Raw genomic sequence first — 17,431 nt, 5'->3', positions numbered from 1 at the left:
CTCCTAGTTAATTATTTATTTATTTGTTTATTAACGACTTAATAAGAAACTGTTTAGTAGGGATACATACAATAATCGTCATTACGTATACGCAAGCAAGACACGAATATGACGCTGTTCAAAGGTGATATGTGAGCAGAAAGTTAAGAACTTTGGCGAATTCGTTAACATTCATAATGACCACGTTGACGCAATTAAAACGAGCATAAATAGCGTGACGAAGTTAGTGATTCTTGTGTGAGAAGAGGACGATATCTTAAGCCGGGCCAAGAAACATAGAATTTTGACTAGCGGGCCTATCGTAAGACGTGGACGATTCAGCGATGTTAGAATAAGTTTGAGGTGGCTAAAATGTAGACTTGTTTGATAGAGAAACGAGCGGATGAATTCGTAATAGCAAAATATATTGAAACAAGTGTAGGTACAGAGGTAGTGAATGCCAATTTTGATCGTCGCTCGCTCAGTGCTACAATACCAAAAGAATATCATGGGGAGCGCGTTCTTGTGTAACTCTAGCTGAAGGTTGCAAGAGCAATAAAAATCTACTCATAATATTTTTGGTTTCTAGACTTTGTAGCCTAAAACAACGTTAGTATTCGAGGCCACAATAATATGGATCTCTCCCAGTTTTGAATTTTTTCCGGTTCAACCTTGGAACTTTTTCTACTGCCATGGGCCGCTACAAGTCGATACATAGTAGACGAATAGTTATGGACAATGTAGAACACGGGCAAAATAAAATTATACGTTCAAGAAACGAAACAAAGACGAAAGAAAATAAAAGAATAGAGCCAGCAGAAATTTCCTTAGAAAACTGTTTTATTCTGGTCGAAAAATGGTTAGCTTGATCTCTCGTCTATCTTGAATTTTGAGACGACGCGACTCGACGGAACAACGGCGAACAAGTGTGCCATAATAAGAGGAAAAATATGGACGATCAAGAGCAAGAAAGATAAAACAGGGACAACTGGATAGGACAGAAAGGAAGAACTACCGAGAGATGGGCCTCTCGCGCGGCGCTACACTCGAAAGGGTGTCAGGAAATGCGAACGACCCTTGGCACCCCTCCAACGTTCGTCGGTTGGCTGGCTGGTCCACGACATGCATCACGCCAGGCGTCTGATGCATCCAGCGCATCCGGATACGATGTGCAGGAGAAAAGCGAACGCCTGGAGGTTCAGCGTCGAAGGGTCTAGCCGTGTGTCTGGAGGTGGTTGAAGGTGGTTAAAGCCGTCTAGAATCAGGGCGTGGGGAAGCTAAAGGTGGCTCACCCCGTGCATCAGGCCACTGTCTCTGGCAGAATGTTGGCCTTGCTCTCTCGCGTTTGCACATGCTGCGTCATTATCGGTTACAAGGCTTGTCTTGTCTTGTGTACCCTTACCTTTTGTACCCTCGGCGGTTGCCGTTATGCAGGGATAATGCACGCGTGCGTCTGGGATTCAAGAAACCAGGCGAGAATTTCACGTTACATGTGCCTGTGGTGCACGTGCGTACGCGCGTTAACGCCAACAGAGGATACGATGTTCCGTATACGACGAATTCGATATTACGCCAGTTGGTTACGATTACGTTCTTGTATACGTTCACGAGTAATTATATAGAGTAGTAGAGTAATTGCACGACGTTATCGGTTGACGCCAGCAGGCCGGCATAATCCGTGCGCGGCTCGGGCCTCCTCGTCTCCGGACTCACCTACTTCCGCTCGTCAGCGGTAATTTGATTACGTCGTTCTACCGGTAGACCGGTCCATTTTCAGTTGTTAATATTCGTAATGGCAGGCGGATCCGCGCACTACCGCAATCCGGCGTAATGCAGCTCTCGAAACGTTAATTTACGATAATGTGTCCGAGGCACGTGAGATGCGAGCGACTTGCAATCGACGGTCTGTAAATGTTGCAACCTCGACTTTCCAGCCCTGAGGCTCGTTCTTCCGGAGAAACCTCGCGATACGGAGAAAGCACGAGACGGGGGGAAATCACGGCTCGTAAAATCTGATAGGCAGGATCTCACGGCCAGTCCATAAATCCCGGCTAGTTAGTGGCAGTTAAACTAGCTGTTCGACGAGGTCGTAGGTGATACGGAATTGAGTTGTAAAATGGAATTTTGCGCGACCATCGACGCAACGAGGAATATATCCGATACAAATACAAGTTTGGATCACGTATCGATAGTCTTTAGTCGTATACAGAATGCTCGTCGAAACGTTTAACCGAAGGGTTAATCAACGGAACTGTCGCATTCGTAATTGTGTTTCAAACACTCGTCGATGATGACAATGTCGCAAACCTAACCCAAATATGCAAGTAATCGCGTTTTGTTCCAAACACGACATCCTCCGTGAACAGCACGTACATCGTAAACACACGATACGTCAATTACAACATCCTACCGCTGTGCACCTCATCAGCGAGACTTACCCTAGCGCATTAGCAACCCTCGATCGATACGCTTTCCCCTTGGTTCGCGCACTCTAATGAATTATCGATAAATAACTACCATCGTCTTCCACGTAGCATCTTGTGTGCACAGTTTGCACCGTGTTAAACCATTCGATGCAAAACTGCGAGGATCCATCTCCCTTTATCGAGCCATGTACCCAGAGAAAGGTCCCCGAAGAAATTTCTTGCAGTCTCTTACCTTTCGACTCGACTCGCCGCGACACAGTTCCCAGAGGAGACACAGAGCCAACGAGGATATTCCCGTTTCCTTGGCGAGGGTAGCCAGGGTCGACGACACAAGGGCCAGAATCAAAGGAAACGGCGACCTGGTGCGCTCGCAGTGGGCGCTGTATGCGAGTAACGCTGACAAGGTCAACAGACAGGCGAGAAGATCGGCACGACCGACCACGCCGGCCACTGCTTCGCTGTGAATCGGATGCGCCGCGAACAGGAAGCCGGTGATCGCGTGGCCGAGATTGTTTCTTTCAGGCAATACCTGCAAAAGGTGAAAAATTTTCGCTGAATCGCTGAACAATGGTACGAGAATTGTGCGTCTCTCCTTCATTGTTCTGGGTACAGAGGCGGTGCACTTTTTAACGCAATTTTTACGATCGAGGACAATGGACCAACTCTTCTACGGAAAATGGGAACAGGAGCGGTTTAGATAGTCATCGGCGGTTTCTATTAAATTTCTGTTAAATGTTGCAGCAACGCGAGCGTAGAATAGATAGATCGAGAAATGATATTTTACAGGAGACGGATTCGATCGTTGGGAGTTTTGGACTAATTTGTTAGAAATGGAAATGGAATACGAATCGTTTCGTAACAAGACAATGACGTTTAATTGTCTCGCGCAGTTTTCGATATATTCGACGATTGTGCGGCAAGATAAAAACCGATTGCACTTATTCACGGAACGATCAGCGACAATGGCATTGCGGACGTTGTTATTCGGCGGGATTGAAAAAGCTGAAAGCACAGGGCCGAGGCTCTTGAAACTTGAAACGAAACACCGGATTTCCCCTGGTAATCCCATTTCCATTACGATAACCATGGCAGGTGACACGCGTGGCCGTCAAGGGAGGACGGTGGACGCGGTCGCACGCGATTATTAACGTAATATTCCGGAATTAAATGGACTGGTAAAATTTTATTTCCAGCCAGTCGCCATAACGTCTGGTATTATCAAGTCTGCATGACGTACACTCTACAGGTGTCACTATTATCTCGTTTCCTGCTGCTCTGACGTAAAATCTGACCAACGTGATGCGCGCGACGGACGAGCAGCTTGTCCGGCTTTAATCGAAAAGCAGATGAACCAGTCGAATTCTCCGAGCCTCCAACCCCTTCCCTCTTCCTATCCCGAATTAGTTTCTCGTTTGAATAACCGATAAATTTCACCGAGCTTGTCGGCTTAATTAACGTTATTAAACGCGAGTGGCGTGTGCTTTACCTTTCTGGCAACTCTAACCACAAGCACGGTGCAGGCGGCGTGCAACGCGACGTTCACCAGATGATAGCCCCACGGTTCCAGGCCGCCCAGTAGATGATTCAGGCGAAAGGTGGCCACGCAAAGAGGCCTGTAACTTCCGTGGGAGCCTCGATCGTTTAGTGGCGTGCCCCAGAAATCGTTCTCCAGCAGCCGAGACCACGGCGTGCTGGACAGCAGGTCCGGATTCGTCAGTATAGCTCTTCTGCGACAAAAATATAACACGATCTCGTTAGCGACGCTTTCATTCATACGTATTATACATATGAGGTGATATTTGGTGTAGTACGTTAAATAATCACTCGGTGTTTAGGTCAACGATATATTTATTAACAAGTGTCTACTTTTGATCGCGTCGCGTATCGCTCTCGGTTTCGCTAGTCGATCTCGCTGCCCGGTTACAACTCGATTTTATCGCGTCCTGGTTCAAATTCAACTTCAAACTTAACTGTCGATCAGATTCGATTCTTTTCTTTTTGTCGTCCTTCAATATCCCCACTATCCACGCGTTTGTTAGGCGTCCGCGACCGTTGCCACGCACGCCTTCTTCTCGAAAATTCGGCGGAACGACCATTGGGATATCGATGGCTCATTAGTCACTTCGCTTCAATGATATTATACATTGTTGCCGAGTGCCGCGACACATATAATTTCAGATTAAAATATACGTTTTAGGCATATTTGAATGGAGAACAAATGGTTAGTCGTCGTTTCGTTCAAAATCGAACTAAATTCGACGGATCGTTTCGTTTCCACGGATTTGTCCAACGAGCAGTGACAAGCAAGACCGCGGGTCGTGGCATTTTAATCGACCCGCACGATCGATATTCATGAGCGTCGCGGTGTTTCGGGCTCGTCTCGAGGCTGTGATACCGCAGGCGACGCACCTGAGCCATCGTCGTCGACGGGGGAAATGGGAACAGGGCTCGATGAACACCGAGCCAATAATTTCGAATTCCACGGCCCTCCGATAAGCCCCCTCGCCCCTCAACGAGCATCGTATCGCATTTTCTACGTGAGCTAGCGATCCACGCTCGAGACGGCCACGATCGACAATGGAAGCAAACGCTGCGCTGGTTGGATTCTTCTTGCGTGGAATTTAGATCGAACACCTGTTCCCCTGTGTTGCTATAATCGAGAAATCAAATAGACGAACGGCGTCGTTCGTTCATTATCGAAAGACAGTCTCCGCTATCCATTAAATTGTCGATAATCGATCGGTTCATCTGTGAAAACACAGTTATTAGTTTTGTAAATGATTTTCGTTCGACTTGTTCGGGAGTATATGATAAAACGGTAGCGATTTGGTTTCGAAGGTAGATTAAATGATTTTCGTTGAAGAAGATTCAATCTTTTTGGCGCGTTACAACAGCAAATTGTTCGGTAAACGTTATTCGTTTGGTTCTAATGGCAAATTTATAAAGCCTTCGAGCGTGGCGATAATTCTCCCATATCATGTATCTACACGTGTTTAACGTGTAATCTATATTTATGCAACATTTGATTTCCTGATTATAAACACGTTGCGTAAACCTATCAGCTTTGGTGTCTGTTATTGTTCGAGGAAATTTGGACATGATTTTGGTATTGATCGTTAACGTATATTGCTGTACAAAGTAACAATAATTTCTTCTCGTAGAAGAAATTGTTTCATCTGTCTGTCGTCGTACAACGTCGGATTGGAGTAAGTTTCGTGCAGATTTCGGAAGTTTCGGCACGCAAGTTTACCATAAGTTGTTCGGACGAAACAGTTGATCGTTGCGTAAGGGCGGCGTAAGATTTACGATGTCGCAAAATTCATTAGAATTCGGAACAATTCTGCGCGACGGTGCTCGAATTCTCTCGGTTTCCAGCGGGCGAAACACTCGACACATTTATACGAACGAACGGATGGCACGTAAACTTCCCTCGTCGCTGTTTATTTCAATTTCCGGATCCTGTCAGGCGACGGTACACGCGCTCACGCGAAATTCCAAAAGAAACACACAACCCCGCCGATATTGGAACACGCGCAACGTTACTCACACCCCCGCCCCTTTTTCGTTATATTATTGGCCTCGTTAACGTCGATCGATTCGTCGAGCGTAAAACATTAACGGTCGGCGTTTGCTTGGAAATATGAATGTTTAATGAAAATTTTTCGTTCGACCGAAAATAAACAGTTTCCGGTCGAAATTCACGAGTCCACAGTGTCAATAAAATCTTGTCCGGTGATTTTATAGTTGTTACATTGTCCGGTGTGTTCAAATTCATATCGATGAAAACGAAAAGGACGAAGAGAGGAAGAGAGAAAAAGGAAGAAAAATCGAGACGCCGATGACGACCAGGACCGAGATACGAGCAATTAAAGGGTAAAAGCAGATCCGCAGATCAACCTCTCGGAGGTCTCTAACGTTGGATAATCCAAGGTATTAGTCGGAGGCATCGGTGATATTAAGCATCTGTCAGAACTGTCGCGAAACGGGGACACTCTTCTCTCTCTCCCTGGCTGGTTCCTCTCTCAGTGTGTACACGTTCGTGGTATTCCCCGGGGACTATTTCTGACAGTACACGTGACGTTAATGAAACTCGGTCCCCGGTCTAACGGAGCAGTTCGGAACGTGACTGCACGCGGAGGGTTCGCAAGGCTGCAAAGGGTACGTGTACGCTCTTCTGCAACCCCTCGAGTCGACGCTAATACCGGCCCAACCCCTTTAAGCCTGGCCTCGTCGACTTACGTAAGGCTATGGGATACCGATTCAATTTTCCGTGGCTTCTTGTCGAATCGAAAAGCGCTTAGCTGCCGGTCAAATTAGAATTATTGGTCGGCCGTTACGGCGTCCGAGCGAATTAATAAATTACAGCGTGTGCCGGTCGCTCCGTAGAGCTTCTCCATTCCTCTCTGCCCTGCGCGTTCGTCCCGACTCGATATAGATACCAGCGGCGATATTAAAATCGGCCGATGATTAATCTTCGTAATCGCGGCTGGGCCGCCGTACACCGAGCCACGCGAAAGAGGTAGAAAAGAGAGAACGACTAAGTAGGGGTGGATGGCGAGAACCGAGGCAGGGATGACTGTCCTATCGATTGCACCCGGTTTCTATAGCGAGTCAGCGCCTGAGCCGAGAGAAAGAAACGGCTGGCCGATGTTACTTTAGGCTCGACGATCGACGATATTGCTGCCTGCCGTTTCCCCTGTCGTAGTTTTTTTCTTCTCGCCGGCCAATTCGGCTTTTCTCCCTTTCTTTTTTTCCCGCCCTCTCGCTGTTTCATCCTCGCTTCAGCCTTTGCTTCTCGTTTCACGTCGGTATTACGGAAATCGAGATTGCACGGCTCGGCTTCGATACACCTATCCCTTGACGGTAGCCACTGATTTGAAAGCTGGACATCGGTGCCGCGACATAAATATTCACGCGTAATTTCGCGACAGATGACAATTTAATCTCGCGAAACGGCATATTTAATGTCAAATCGACAAGAATTATTTATCGGATTCCTGAGTAAGCGGAGAGACACGCTGGTTGAGAGCGTATTGCGAGGGGAGGGAAACAGGTAAAGGGTGACTGCGCGTTAAATTCCTGCGGCAATGGACGGCGCGACGCTTCGTTTATCTTTGGTGAAATAATATTTCACACACGCGGCACTGACAAAATTCGATAACGTCCGCGGGCATGTTCGATGCGCGCCGCTGAAATTTTTCCCGCGATCCGCGAGCCCTTCTCGCGTTGATTCTCGCTAAGCCCCTCGGGGTAGCGCGACAAAATTCAGATACAGTCGGTGGCCACGGTCCCGTTCGACGCGATGCGACAGTAAGCAGCATCCGGTCGTAAATTGCCAGGTGTTACGATCGCTTTCTGTCTCTCTCGTTGGCCGCGGGGACGTGACTTTGCCGCTAGGATAAATAGAAATTCACGGGACACGATACGGGGATCGTTTCTTCGGGAGCGAGAAGCTGCCGCGTGATCCCCGGGGGATGATGCGGCGCCCGGCAATTTGCACGACATTCCCTCGCGTCGCCACCTCTTCGTCCTCCGTCTTGCGCGCCACCCTTCTTTCTTCTCCACTTCTCCCCGAGCAACCGCTGGGAACGGATCCCATTCCGGGAGAACGAATCAACGACGGGGAAAGAGGGCGACAGTTTAGGTAGGATGCGGGACCAAAGACACCGGGAAGAACAATAAAAGGGCCGTAGTGTGAACCGTAGAAGAGAAAGAGCGCGACTACCTCGGTGAAGCTACATTATGTCGGGCATTTCCCAGAAGATGGTCCCTGGAGCGAGAACCGCGAAGATGCCGGTGAGGGAGGACCAAATAAATACCTGACTAAATCGTCCGGAAAACTCATTCCATCCCCGGGAGCGTTTTAGGAAACCTCGGCCGCAGCCGGCTCGTTCGAGCGGCACATCGCGCGCGCCCCGTTTACCTCGCCGCTGCCGCTGCCATTCTCCCCCACTGCCGCTGCTGTGTGCCATGCAATTTCGAAAGTGAGGCTTAAGCTACGGCTGCTAAGTGTGACGGAAGGAAAAAAGTGGCAGTCGTAAGTTAAGTCGTAAATACGCGCCGCCGCCACGCGCGATTTTCCGCGCAAACTCTTCCATTTACTCGCGTTCTTCGCTGAATAAGAAGTTGAAAAAGGAAAGTGACGGATGATGTTGAGACGTTCGAATTTGGAACGTCAGGGATTGATCAGCGAAGAAGGGCGATTTGACGTTTCGGATGAATCGTATGACGGCTAGAATAGCGAAAGGCAAGGGTGGTGAATTTGTACGATTCTCGAGTGTACGTAAAGCGAATGCGAGCTCTTTGTCACACGCTGCCGGCACTCGCAATCTCGTGGTGCAATAAACTAGGGCTCTCACCGGATTCCTTGGCAAAACAGATTTTCTAGGCCGATGGCCTACTTAAGTAACGGAAACTTACTTCGCAGCCGTTGTCCTTTGCTCTCTGTTCTTCGATGACTCTATCTTTGACCGATAAATCAATTTATCCATTACCTCTCTACCAACGAATCGATATACGGTAGAAATGTTACCGCGGACGAAAATAGCTAAGAAACAACATACTTAGAAATTAAATTATTTCCAAGAATATGTACCTGTTACCGATCGAATAATCTTGCCATTAATACACTTAATGATTGTACGTGCACGACTAAAGACAAATTATTCAGTCGATAGAAAGTACCTCCGTTCACAGACCTAACACGTCAGCCAATGTGGATGCTGTAACCGTACTACTCGCGTAATCGAGCGATCGTGGCTCGAGAAGATTCCGGAATACCCGTAAAATCGTTACACCGAGTAATCTCGCTTATTGAATATTTTACGAGCACCGGCAACATCTTAAGCGCGTGCTTCTACAGTAGTATAACCGCGAAATGGGTCAGACACGGTAATCAGAGGGCCAAGGAGGTTCGAAGCTGTTTTGCATCGTAAAACTACCATCGGGCTGCAAAATGAAGAAACAATAAGATATACCCAATTTCTGGCTCGTCTTTGGACTATGTTTATTCTTTTACACCGTGTAATATATGATCGACGACGTATTTTACGATCGCCGAACGTCATCCCGCTCGCCTAACTACACGCGGACGTGTCGTGATTGTCAGAAATGCTGTCGCTGAAGCCGAAAGATTCGCCAACTTTTGTCTTCCAAAAACTATTCGATATGCATCATCAAACACGATAAGATCCACAGACTTTCGTGTACCACGAAATAACGGAAGTTATTCAATCTCGAGGAGACGGGACCGCGAAGTCCATAAAGGCAAATATATCCCGCCCCTGGAGCGCGCATCGAGAATATTCAGAGAACTCGGTAAAACTGCGTCCGGACCGAGGCCACGGAGTAAATCATCGAGCGTTGCTACTGTTTTATTCGCGTATAAAGTTTCAATTTCAGGATTCGAAATTTATTAGCGGCGCAACTTTCGGCCACGCGAGTATCGACTAATGGCGGAGAAAGAAAACCGGTGAGTTTCACCGACGATGTTCGGTAATGTCGATTAAGCACTCACCCAGCAGGATATTACACGGTTACTTTTAGACCAGATAATCTATTTATTCGCGTTTGGTCTATTCACCAAATGAGAAAGATAATTGATTATTCATTGGGAGGAAATTAATTTAACCGCAATCGTATTATTTATAACGTACCAATAGTTAATATATTTTGACGATGGTTTATCGAATAAGAAGCAATTTCTTACTCAATGAAATTTTCAATCATTCGGAGAAATAGAAGATCGGCCTTTTCGGCGATTCCATCCGCCATCTTTCCAACAAATCACCGATGCAGAGCTTTGAAACATTCGTTAGAACGGCTGTATCGAAAATCAATATTTAAGCGCGATACTGTCTTCGACGTCGAAGCAATCGATGACTCGATTAACAAAATCCGGATAGCGCAAGGAACCCCATCAAAATTCTCCGTGTCCATCCGACTCGCTGGCCCATGGCTGCCCTTCTTTTTTTTGCACTTTACCTGAGCGAAAAAAATTACGGGTCTTGCGACGTGTTGCTCGAACCTGGTTTCTAATTGTCAATAGAGGGCGTGAAAATCAGCCAACGAAAATCGATCCACTCGTTCGCCTTCTTTGAGGTGTAGCGTATAAAGAACGAGGAAGAGCAAAAAGGAGGCAGACCCAGAAAAAAGGTATGGAAAGAAAGAAAGGGGAAGGACGATGCTCGGCAGGCGCGCCTATATAGCTTTTATACCCCAAGAATCCAAGAACGTCGTAATAGAAACCCCTGACAGGGGTCAATCTCCTAACGGTCGATCCCGAAAAGCCAACCTACCTTCCATTCATCGATCACCCTGCTCAATCTCAGCTTCGATCTAGAATCTAGACCTATTCCATTCCCGAATAAGCTCGCTCTAAAGTCATCTGGCTCTCGTTCGACGTTCAGCATACCGAGCCCGCTTCCATTTCTCCGTTCCATCCTTCTTCGCGCTAACTTCTCGTCTCTCTTCTTCTCTTTCCGTCTACCTCTACACCAGTTTGATAGGTTCTTCTGCTCTAAACTCGGGCGGAAATATTTTGAGAATGATAACTGATTTCAGAGGAATCGAATAGAAGATAGAAGCTGCTTCGGAACTGGGAAATCTGCCACGTTTGACTCTACGTACGATTCTAAATAAGAGAAACTCGACTACGGAGTGGAACAGTTCCGTATGTGAATACGAGAGGTGTACTGCGATCGGGTTCGCCGAACGCGAGGCTCCCACTGAAATTACTCGGTCATCGACTAAACAGCGAGTAAAGCTGAGAAGTTCGAGGGAGATCAGTGAGCGTGGTATTCATCGATCCAAGTTCGCGAAATCACTTTGCTAAGCAACGTCGCAACTCCAGAATTTGTTCTCTCCCCGGTGAATCGAACTCCCTATAGAATGAATGGAAATCACGCTCGGGTGCGTGTAACAAATTCGCATCACCGTTGAAGCAGCCAAGGGATTTCGCCGATATTCGAAACTTTTCTATCGTTTCTTCGGCGTTACGCCGCTTTACAAAACGCCGGTTTCGTTCCTGGCTCTCGAATTCGAAACAATTCCATTGTACGCAAACGGTGGATACCGTGGACCGGTCGCCGAACCGAACACCAGCGGCCGGTTTCGCGAGAACAAGCGACAGAAATATCCCCGGGACTAGCGAACACGAACGAGCTGCGGGCTTATCGGGAAATATCAAATTCACGATATCGAACGTTTCAATATCGTAGGTTCGCGTGTTCCTGTTTAACACGGCAAAGCCACGATTATCCGCAAGTACAGGCTGTGTAGAGGGAAACCTCCATGTACACCGCTTTCAGTCGTCGTTTCGTAATGCTTTATTTTGCATCGAGAATGGCCCGTAGCCAGTGTCGCTTCACGGGTCCCGCGGATTCCCTGTCCCATAGGTTTTCGCGTATCCGTACGGTATTTTCCCTTTTATCCGATCACCCTCTGGCACTTTGCCATCGTCCAAGAAGACGACCACGAGAGAACCAGTCACTTCTATTTCCCCCGGCAATTCGCTCTCTCTCTTTCTCTCTCTCTCTCTTCCTATTCGGTAATAAAGGTATCCCGTTTTCTCTGGCTCGCCTCTGTGTCTCTATCTGTCCGCTCGTTTCCTCTTGCCGACTTTTCTCTCTCGGCGTATTCCTCGCGAACGAGCGCCCATTTGCACCCGGCCCTTTAGCGGTGGAGGACGTTGCCTGCTCGTTTCTCGAACCTCTCGCCAACCTCGGCATCTCTCTCCCTCGACTCCAGTCCATTCACGCCCCTGCTTTCCTACTCTATTATCGACTCCATAAGGCAACGGTACGCGATAGAGAGAAGGGAGAAAGAGGACGAGCGAAAGCGTGATTTCTCGACCGTCTGCTTCCTCGACCTTTCGATTCCTCCTGAACCAGTACGCGGTGGCTTATTAAAGGGTAACTGTAGATGTTCGGTAATAGAATTAAAGGGTTCGCAATTGCGTGGAAACTGAGACGAGACGGTTGCGCAAGTTATTGGGCGATAGAAGACGAGGGTTAGTTCGACGCATGACCTTCGCCATTTCGGTTTACGAGCTCGAGTCGCAATAAGGATCACCCAGCCAGTCCAAGGAAAATCAATGCTCAAAGGGAGGAGCGAGGAAGAGGAGTCGAGCACCTGAAGACCACTCTTCGTAGATGCTCTTTGCGTTATTACATCCTCCTCCTCCTCTACTTCAGCCCTTCTGCGCAGTGTGGCATTCTAGAAAATAAGATCCCCCGGCGAACGATGGACGTTTAACCTAGATAACGTGACTACTACTCTTCCTGACGTTGCTGCATATCAATCGTTCATAACCCGAGTAGGAGTTCGATGGAATTCTTCGCACAAGTGCTCGTTTCTGATGCATATATTATGAGCCCATTAACGACCACTGGCATATTCCCACTTGCGTTTTCTATGGTTACATAGCAAAAGGCTAGATAGATCACTCGTCGGTAATTCTGAATCAACGAGAAGAAGAATCTTTTGCATCGGTTCCAATGAATCCGTTGACAGAGCACGGTAAAACAACGGAACAAGAAACGAACGATTTGGGAAAACAGTCATCTGCTTATGATCAAGATTCTACATTAATAACATTGAATGTACAGTATTAAATTTATATTATTGTATGTGACAATTCGCAGGAATCTGTTTCGGGCTATTTCGGATATTAGATGAAACTTTTTGAACTGTGCTTGCCTTGATTGCAAAATCTTGTAACCTTAAAATCGCATTAAAATTACATTGAAATTACTCGACTCCAGTGTGTCAGGCGATCACGGCTGTTAAATTATTGACGCTAGCACGAATATAACATGCCCTGATAGATTTTAGATACTTTACGAGATATATAGCGTGCTCCGTTTAACTTTACCACCTGGAATACCTAGCTTTTTGATAATATCGTTTTTGATAATATTGAAAAGTATTTCACGAATAAGTTGAATGGTTTAGAGAGTGGCATAATTTGACGTAATTAGTAGACGAACGCGTACATACGAAGATGTTTCTTTAGACGGAGTTATATATTTCTTGATATTCTTAATATTTTCTGACACATTTGACGCTATGAGAAAGAACCGTATCCGTGAAAGAAAGGAAAATGATGTCAACGTTTCGCCAGCATCGCACTTGGTTTCATCAGGGTGTCTGAAAAACGCTCTTCAATATAGATCTGTTTGCATCGGTAGAGTGGTCAGGATGACGAGGATTATCGGTTGATGAATATCGGATCCGTAACCGAGATGACGCGAATTCTCGGATTGTTCATGATCAGTTGATCAATTAAATTCTCAACCGATATTCCTTGTCATTCTGACCATCATTATAATACAAACAGATCTATATTAAATATATGAATGTGACACTTTGATGAAACCAACTGCGATGCTGGCGAAACGTTGGAATTCTATTTCTTCTGGACACGGTTCTTTTCCGGATGCCTCGATCAGCGTTGAACGAAGCGATGTTAAACGTATCAGTGTTACGTGTAACAGTATGAGTAGCGACAATTCAGGCCGTGAAATCTCGACTTACTTACGTCGAGAAACAATTTAGCATTTTAACTTTAGCCATTTGCACTCGAGAGGCGAGCGAGAGGCGACAGTTCGTGTTTATGCTACGTTTCCACATCTCCAATTGACGACAGTGCAATATTGGTTCGTAAATTGGTTCCTTAGCTCTTTGTGTTCTTTGTCAGGAAGCGTAAAATGTTAGATTTTAAAATGGAGATGAAGTATTTAATCCCATATGCCTCCGAAACTATGGTTCTGACAACGTTAGTTCGGATTCGACGATCAAAGTAAACGACGGTAAAAGTATTATAGTTTAGAAACCCTAAAAAAATGGTTTTCGGATGTGAAATTAGCTGAAATGAAGATGAACTTGATTTTGAACTGTTGCAAAATAAGATCAATTATATTCAAGAACGCATCTTGGCGAATGCTTTCTAAATTATCATACAAAAGAATACAGAAATTAATATTACAAAATCATATTTTCAAAGATGTAAATACAGATAAATTATTAAAATATAATATTTTTGTATGAAAATTTAATTTGTATATAAAATCATTTTACGCTAGCTGTAAGACACACGTTACGTATAACGTAAATCATCCGGGTTCTTCATTCTCGAGTGCAAAGGGTTAATTTATCAAATTTAACGTATGAAAGGCAAGGGAGGATGCGAAGCGATATTCTTGTGCTTACACTGACTGCGAAATATCTGCTAAACTAATAGCTTTTCTACGTAAATTGGTTAATACCTTTTGCACAAAGTGTCCAACTGAATCGAGTAACGTGCTGAAAAATGTATAATTCCATTAAAAAAGAAACTAGTGACTCTCGCACGTCCTCTATGCGTTCATCTATGGGAAAACTATTCGCGTCAAATTATGTCCCTGAAACATTTTTTGATATTATCAAAAATAAACGAGATATTCCATGTGATAAAGTTGTTTGGGACACCGTGTCTAACGCGTAGGGTCTGCACGAGACGGTTCCGTCTTCGATCCCTGTGGACGCTGCTAATTGACGAATAATCGACTTCGAGGCCGCCGTTCGAAAGATAGCCGCGCTAATCTGCATACGAATCCACCGGTAGATTAAAACAAACTGCTGAAAATTAACGCGCTAATCCAATTAACGTGGACGAATGGCGTATCAGTGGAGAGGCAGAGAAGCAAAGAAGGACAAAGGACCGTTGGCCCGGCTCCGGACAGGAAAATCAGCGCATCAGTTTTAACTGAAAATATCCATCGAATTAGGACGCGGCATTTGATTAAAATTTCAATCGGGAATTTACGTTAGCCTTTTGCTAGGCACACGTTCGAAGAACCGAACGCAAATATTGAATTCCCGGTGGATGCCTTGTTGAAAATTCGTCGCCAGCATCGGTGCTCCCGTCATTCGTTTTTCGTCTAGTGGCAATATCGTCCAAAGTCCCAACCAGGTTGTTCACGATCCTCTATACGTGCCGATGGAATTCCCTCGATTAGCCAGGGATTAACGACTCTGCTACTAGGCACAAACAAATATCTGTTAGCCACGATGAATATGGAAAAGCAGCGACTCCATTCCCTTGACTTTGTCGCTTTATCGCGTCAACGTAGCGGTTCAGGCTACGAAGAAAGCTGCAAAGCACCGACAGGCATGAAGAATCGTTCTGGCTCAGACATCTTTGTCCCCGAAGACTCATTGTCTCGAATTTGATTAGTCGGTAGGAGAGGTAAACCAACGTTTCCTTCGTGGCTGTATTCGTAAGAGAAAGAGAGAAGGGACGAGGAGGAACCGGAGAGGCTGCTCATAATAAAATTCATAGCATCGCTTGGAAATCAGACTCGGCGCTACTCGATCGCCACTTGAAACGTGTCTTCTCTCTCTTTGTCCCTTACCTTATATTCCGGCGCCACGTTGGAAACTTTTCTTCGGCCTCGCGGGTCCCATTTACGCACACTCGATCGGCCGTGCTCAGACGGGACTCGTTATTCCGATCACGAGAGAGGATTTCGCTGCTCCGCTTGCACCAGAGAATCTTTTACGACTGCCGTTCGTGTCGCCAATATCGACGACGACTACGTACTTTGCCTGTATAATGCGACTACCAGTGGGAACGTCCGTGCACTGCCAGGATTTACCTGTCGCCGCGAACAACCGGTATCCATTTCTTACCGAGCGTTTATCGTCCACCGGAACGCTTCCTACATGCTCGGGAAATAATTTCGCGACGACGTCTCGATCGTGGAAGGAATTCGAAAGCGGTTCGCACGGCCCGGGTGGAGCTGTTCCTGCACCCAACAATCCACCATGAACGTAAGTAAAGACGATCATCGACGATACTGTTAAATTAGAAGAGAGTCGATATCGAGATGGATATTCCAAGATCTCTTATGCAACTTCAATTTCACGTAGATTCTTAGACGCGCGAATATCTAAAACTCAAGAGAAAGAGAATGGCGAAAAGAAGTAGCATGATTGATTGTACGAAGGAGACTAGGGGAGCCTTCTTGGGTGACAAGGGAACAGTCAGGAGAATGTAACAAGTAAATCTGTGACGTTACGACGAAGAAAAGAAGGAGGAGAGTAAGACAAAGAATGTTGCGTTTCGTCCGCGCTCTGCTAGTGGGCTCACCGATAACTTTCCTTGGCGAGTTCCTAGCCTCGAACACGACGATCACGAAGCTCGGGTCAGACGGGTATATTTATACGGGTAGAATGGCTAGACCGGCACTTTCAAGAATTCTATGGCTATCTCTAGTCGCGAGAAAACCAATTGTTCTAAAGAACGAAGCTGTTTCACGCGCAGTTCTCCCATACATGAGAATATCATAGGAAAAAAAAAAAGAGAAAAAGAGAAGAAGAAGCGAAGAACTAGAACGAAGGACGCTCGGTGAATTTCGTAAACGCTAATAGCGATCGAGCTCGCGTTACACGGCAACGAGCGGAGAAACGCGCCGCGCCATGCAATTCCGAGAGCTCGTAAAAAGCAATGGACGATCAAGGCCGGTGTAAACGGCGAGTGGCTCCCTTAATTTTTCATTAGGGACCGATATACCGACTGAACGACCAATAACGTTTCCTCCGTTCGGCATCGAGGACGAAGGACGGACGAGGGGTAAAGAGACGTCTCTCTACCCTTCCCTTCACACCCCATGCGCATTGTCTTCGTGGTGAATAAAGTTGCGGTCGCTATTGCTGGGTGCACCGGTTGTCAATCCGGCACCGTTCCGGTGTTTAATCGTGCTGCTGGCGGCGATTCGAGGCCACGTAATTCCATTCATCGACGCGAAGACAAATTGCACGGGCCACAATGCTCCTCGGGAGGGGTGAAGGGTTTGGTTGGCGCGAGGAACGCCGCAAGGGGTGGCGCGGACGTTCGATCGCGGTTACAACGGGAAACTATGGCACGAACGAACGGTATAGACGTGTACGCCATCCTCTCTTCTTCCCGCCGCCACCATGGTGCAGGAGCCTCTTGGACGGGGCAGAGGGATAGTAACAGGCTGCAGGAAATTCCTTGCTACTCG

At 46.6% G+C, this 17,431-nt stretch overlaps 1 protein-coding gene across 2 annotated transcripts in view; it reads right to left on the bottom strand.

The window, feature by feature from the left end:
* Window positions 1–17,431, bottom strand: part of LOC117204054 (protein O-mannosyl-transferase TMTC2-like) — a 166,738-nt gene that overhangs the window by 84,935 nt on the left and 64,372 nt on the right. For both annotated transcript variants that reach the window (XM_033441054.1, XM_033441056.1), the window contains exons 2-3: window positions 3,892–4,132; window positions 2,638–2,934 (exon numbers count right to left, since the gene is read on the bottom strand). In XM_033441054.1, the coding sequence (XP_033296945.1) occupies window positions 2,638–2,934; window positions 3,892–4,132 (538 nt within the window). The remainder of the gene's footprint in view (window positions 1–2,637; window positions 2,935–3,891; window positions 4,133–17,431) is intronic.

The sequence above is a fragment of the Bombus bifarius genome, unplaced genomic scaffold (genome assembly GCF_011952205.1).
Source record: "Bombus bifarius isolate JDL3187 unplaced genomic scaffold, Bbif_JDL3187 scf7180000007977, whole genome shotgun sequence".
NCBI classification, from domain to species: Eukaryota; Metazoa; Arthropoda; class Insecta; order Hymenoptera; family Apidae; genus Bombus; species Bombus bifarius.
This window is presented reverse-complemented; position numbering and strand designations above follow the sequence as displayed.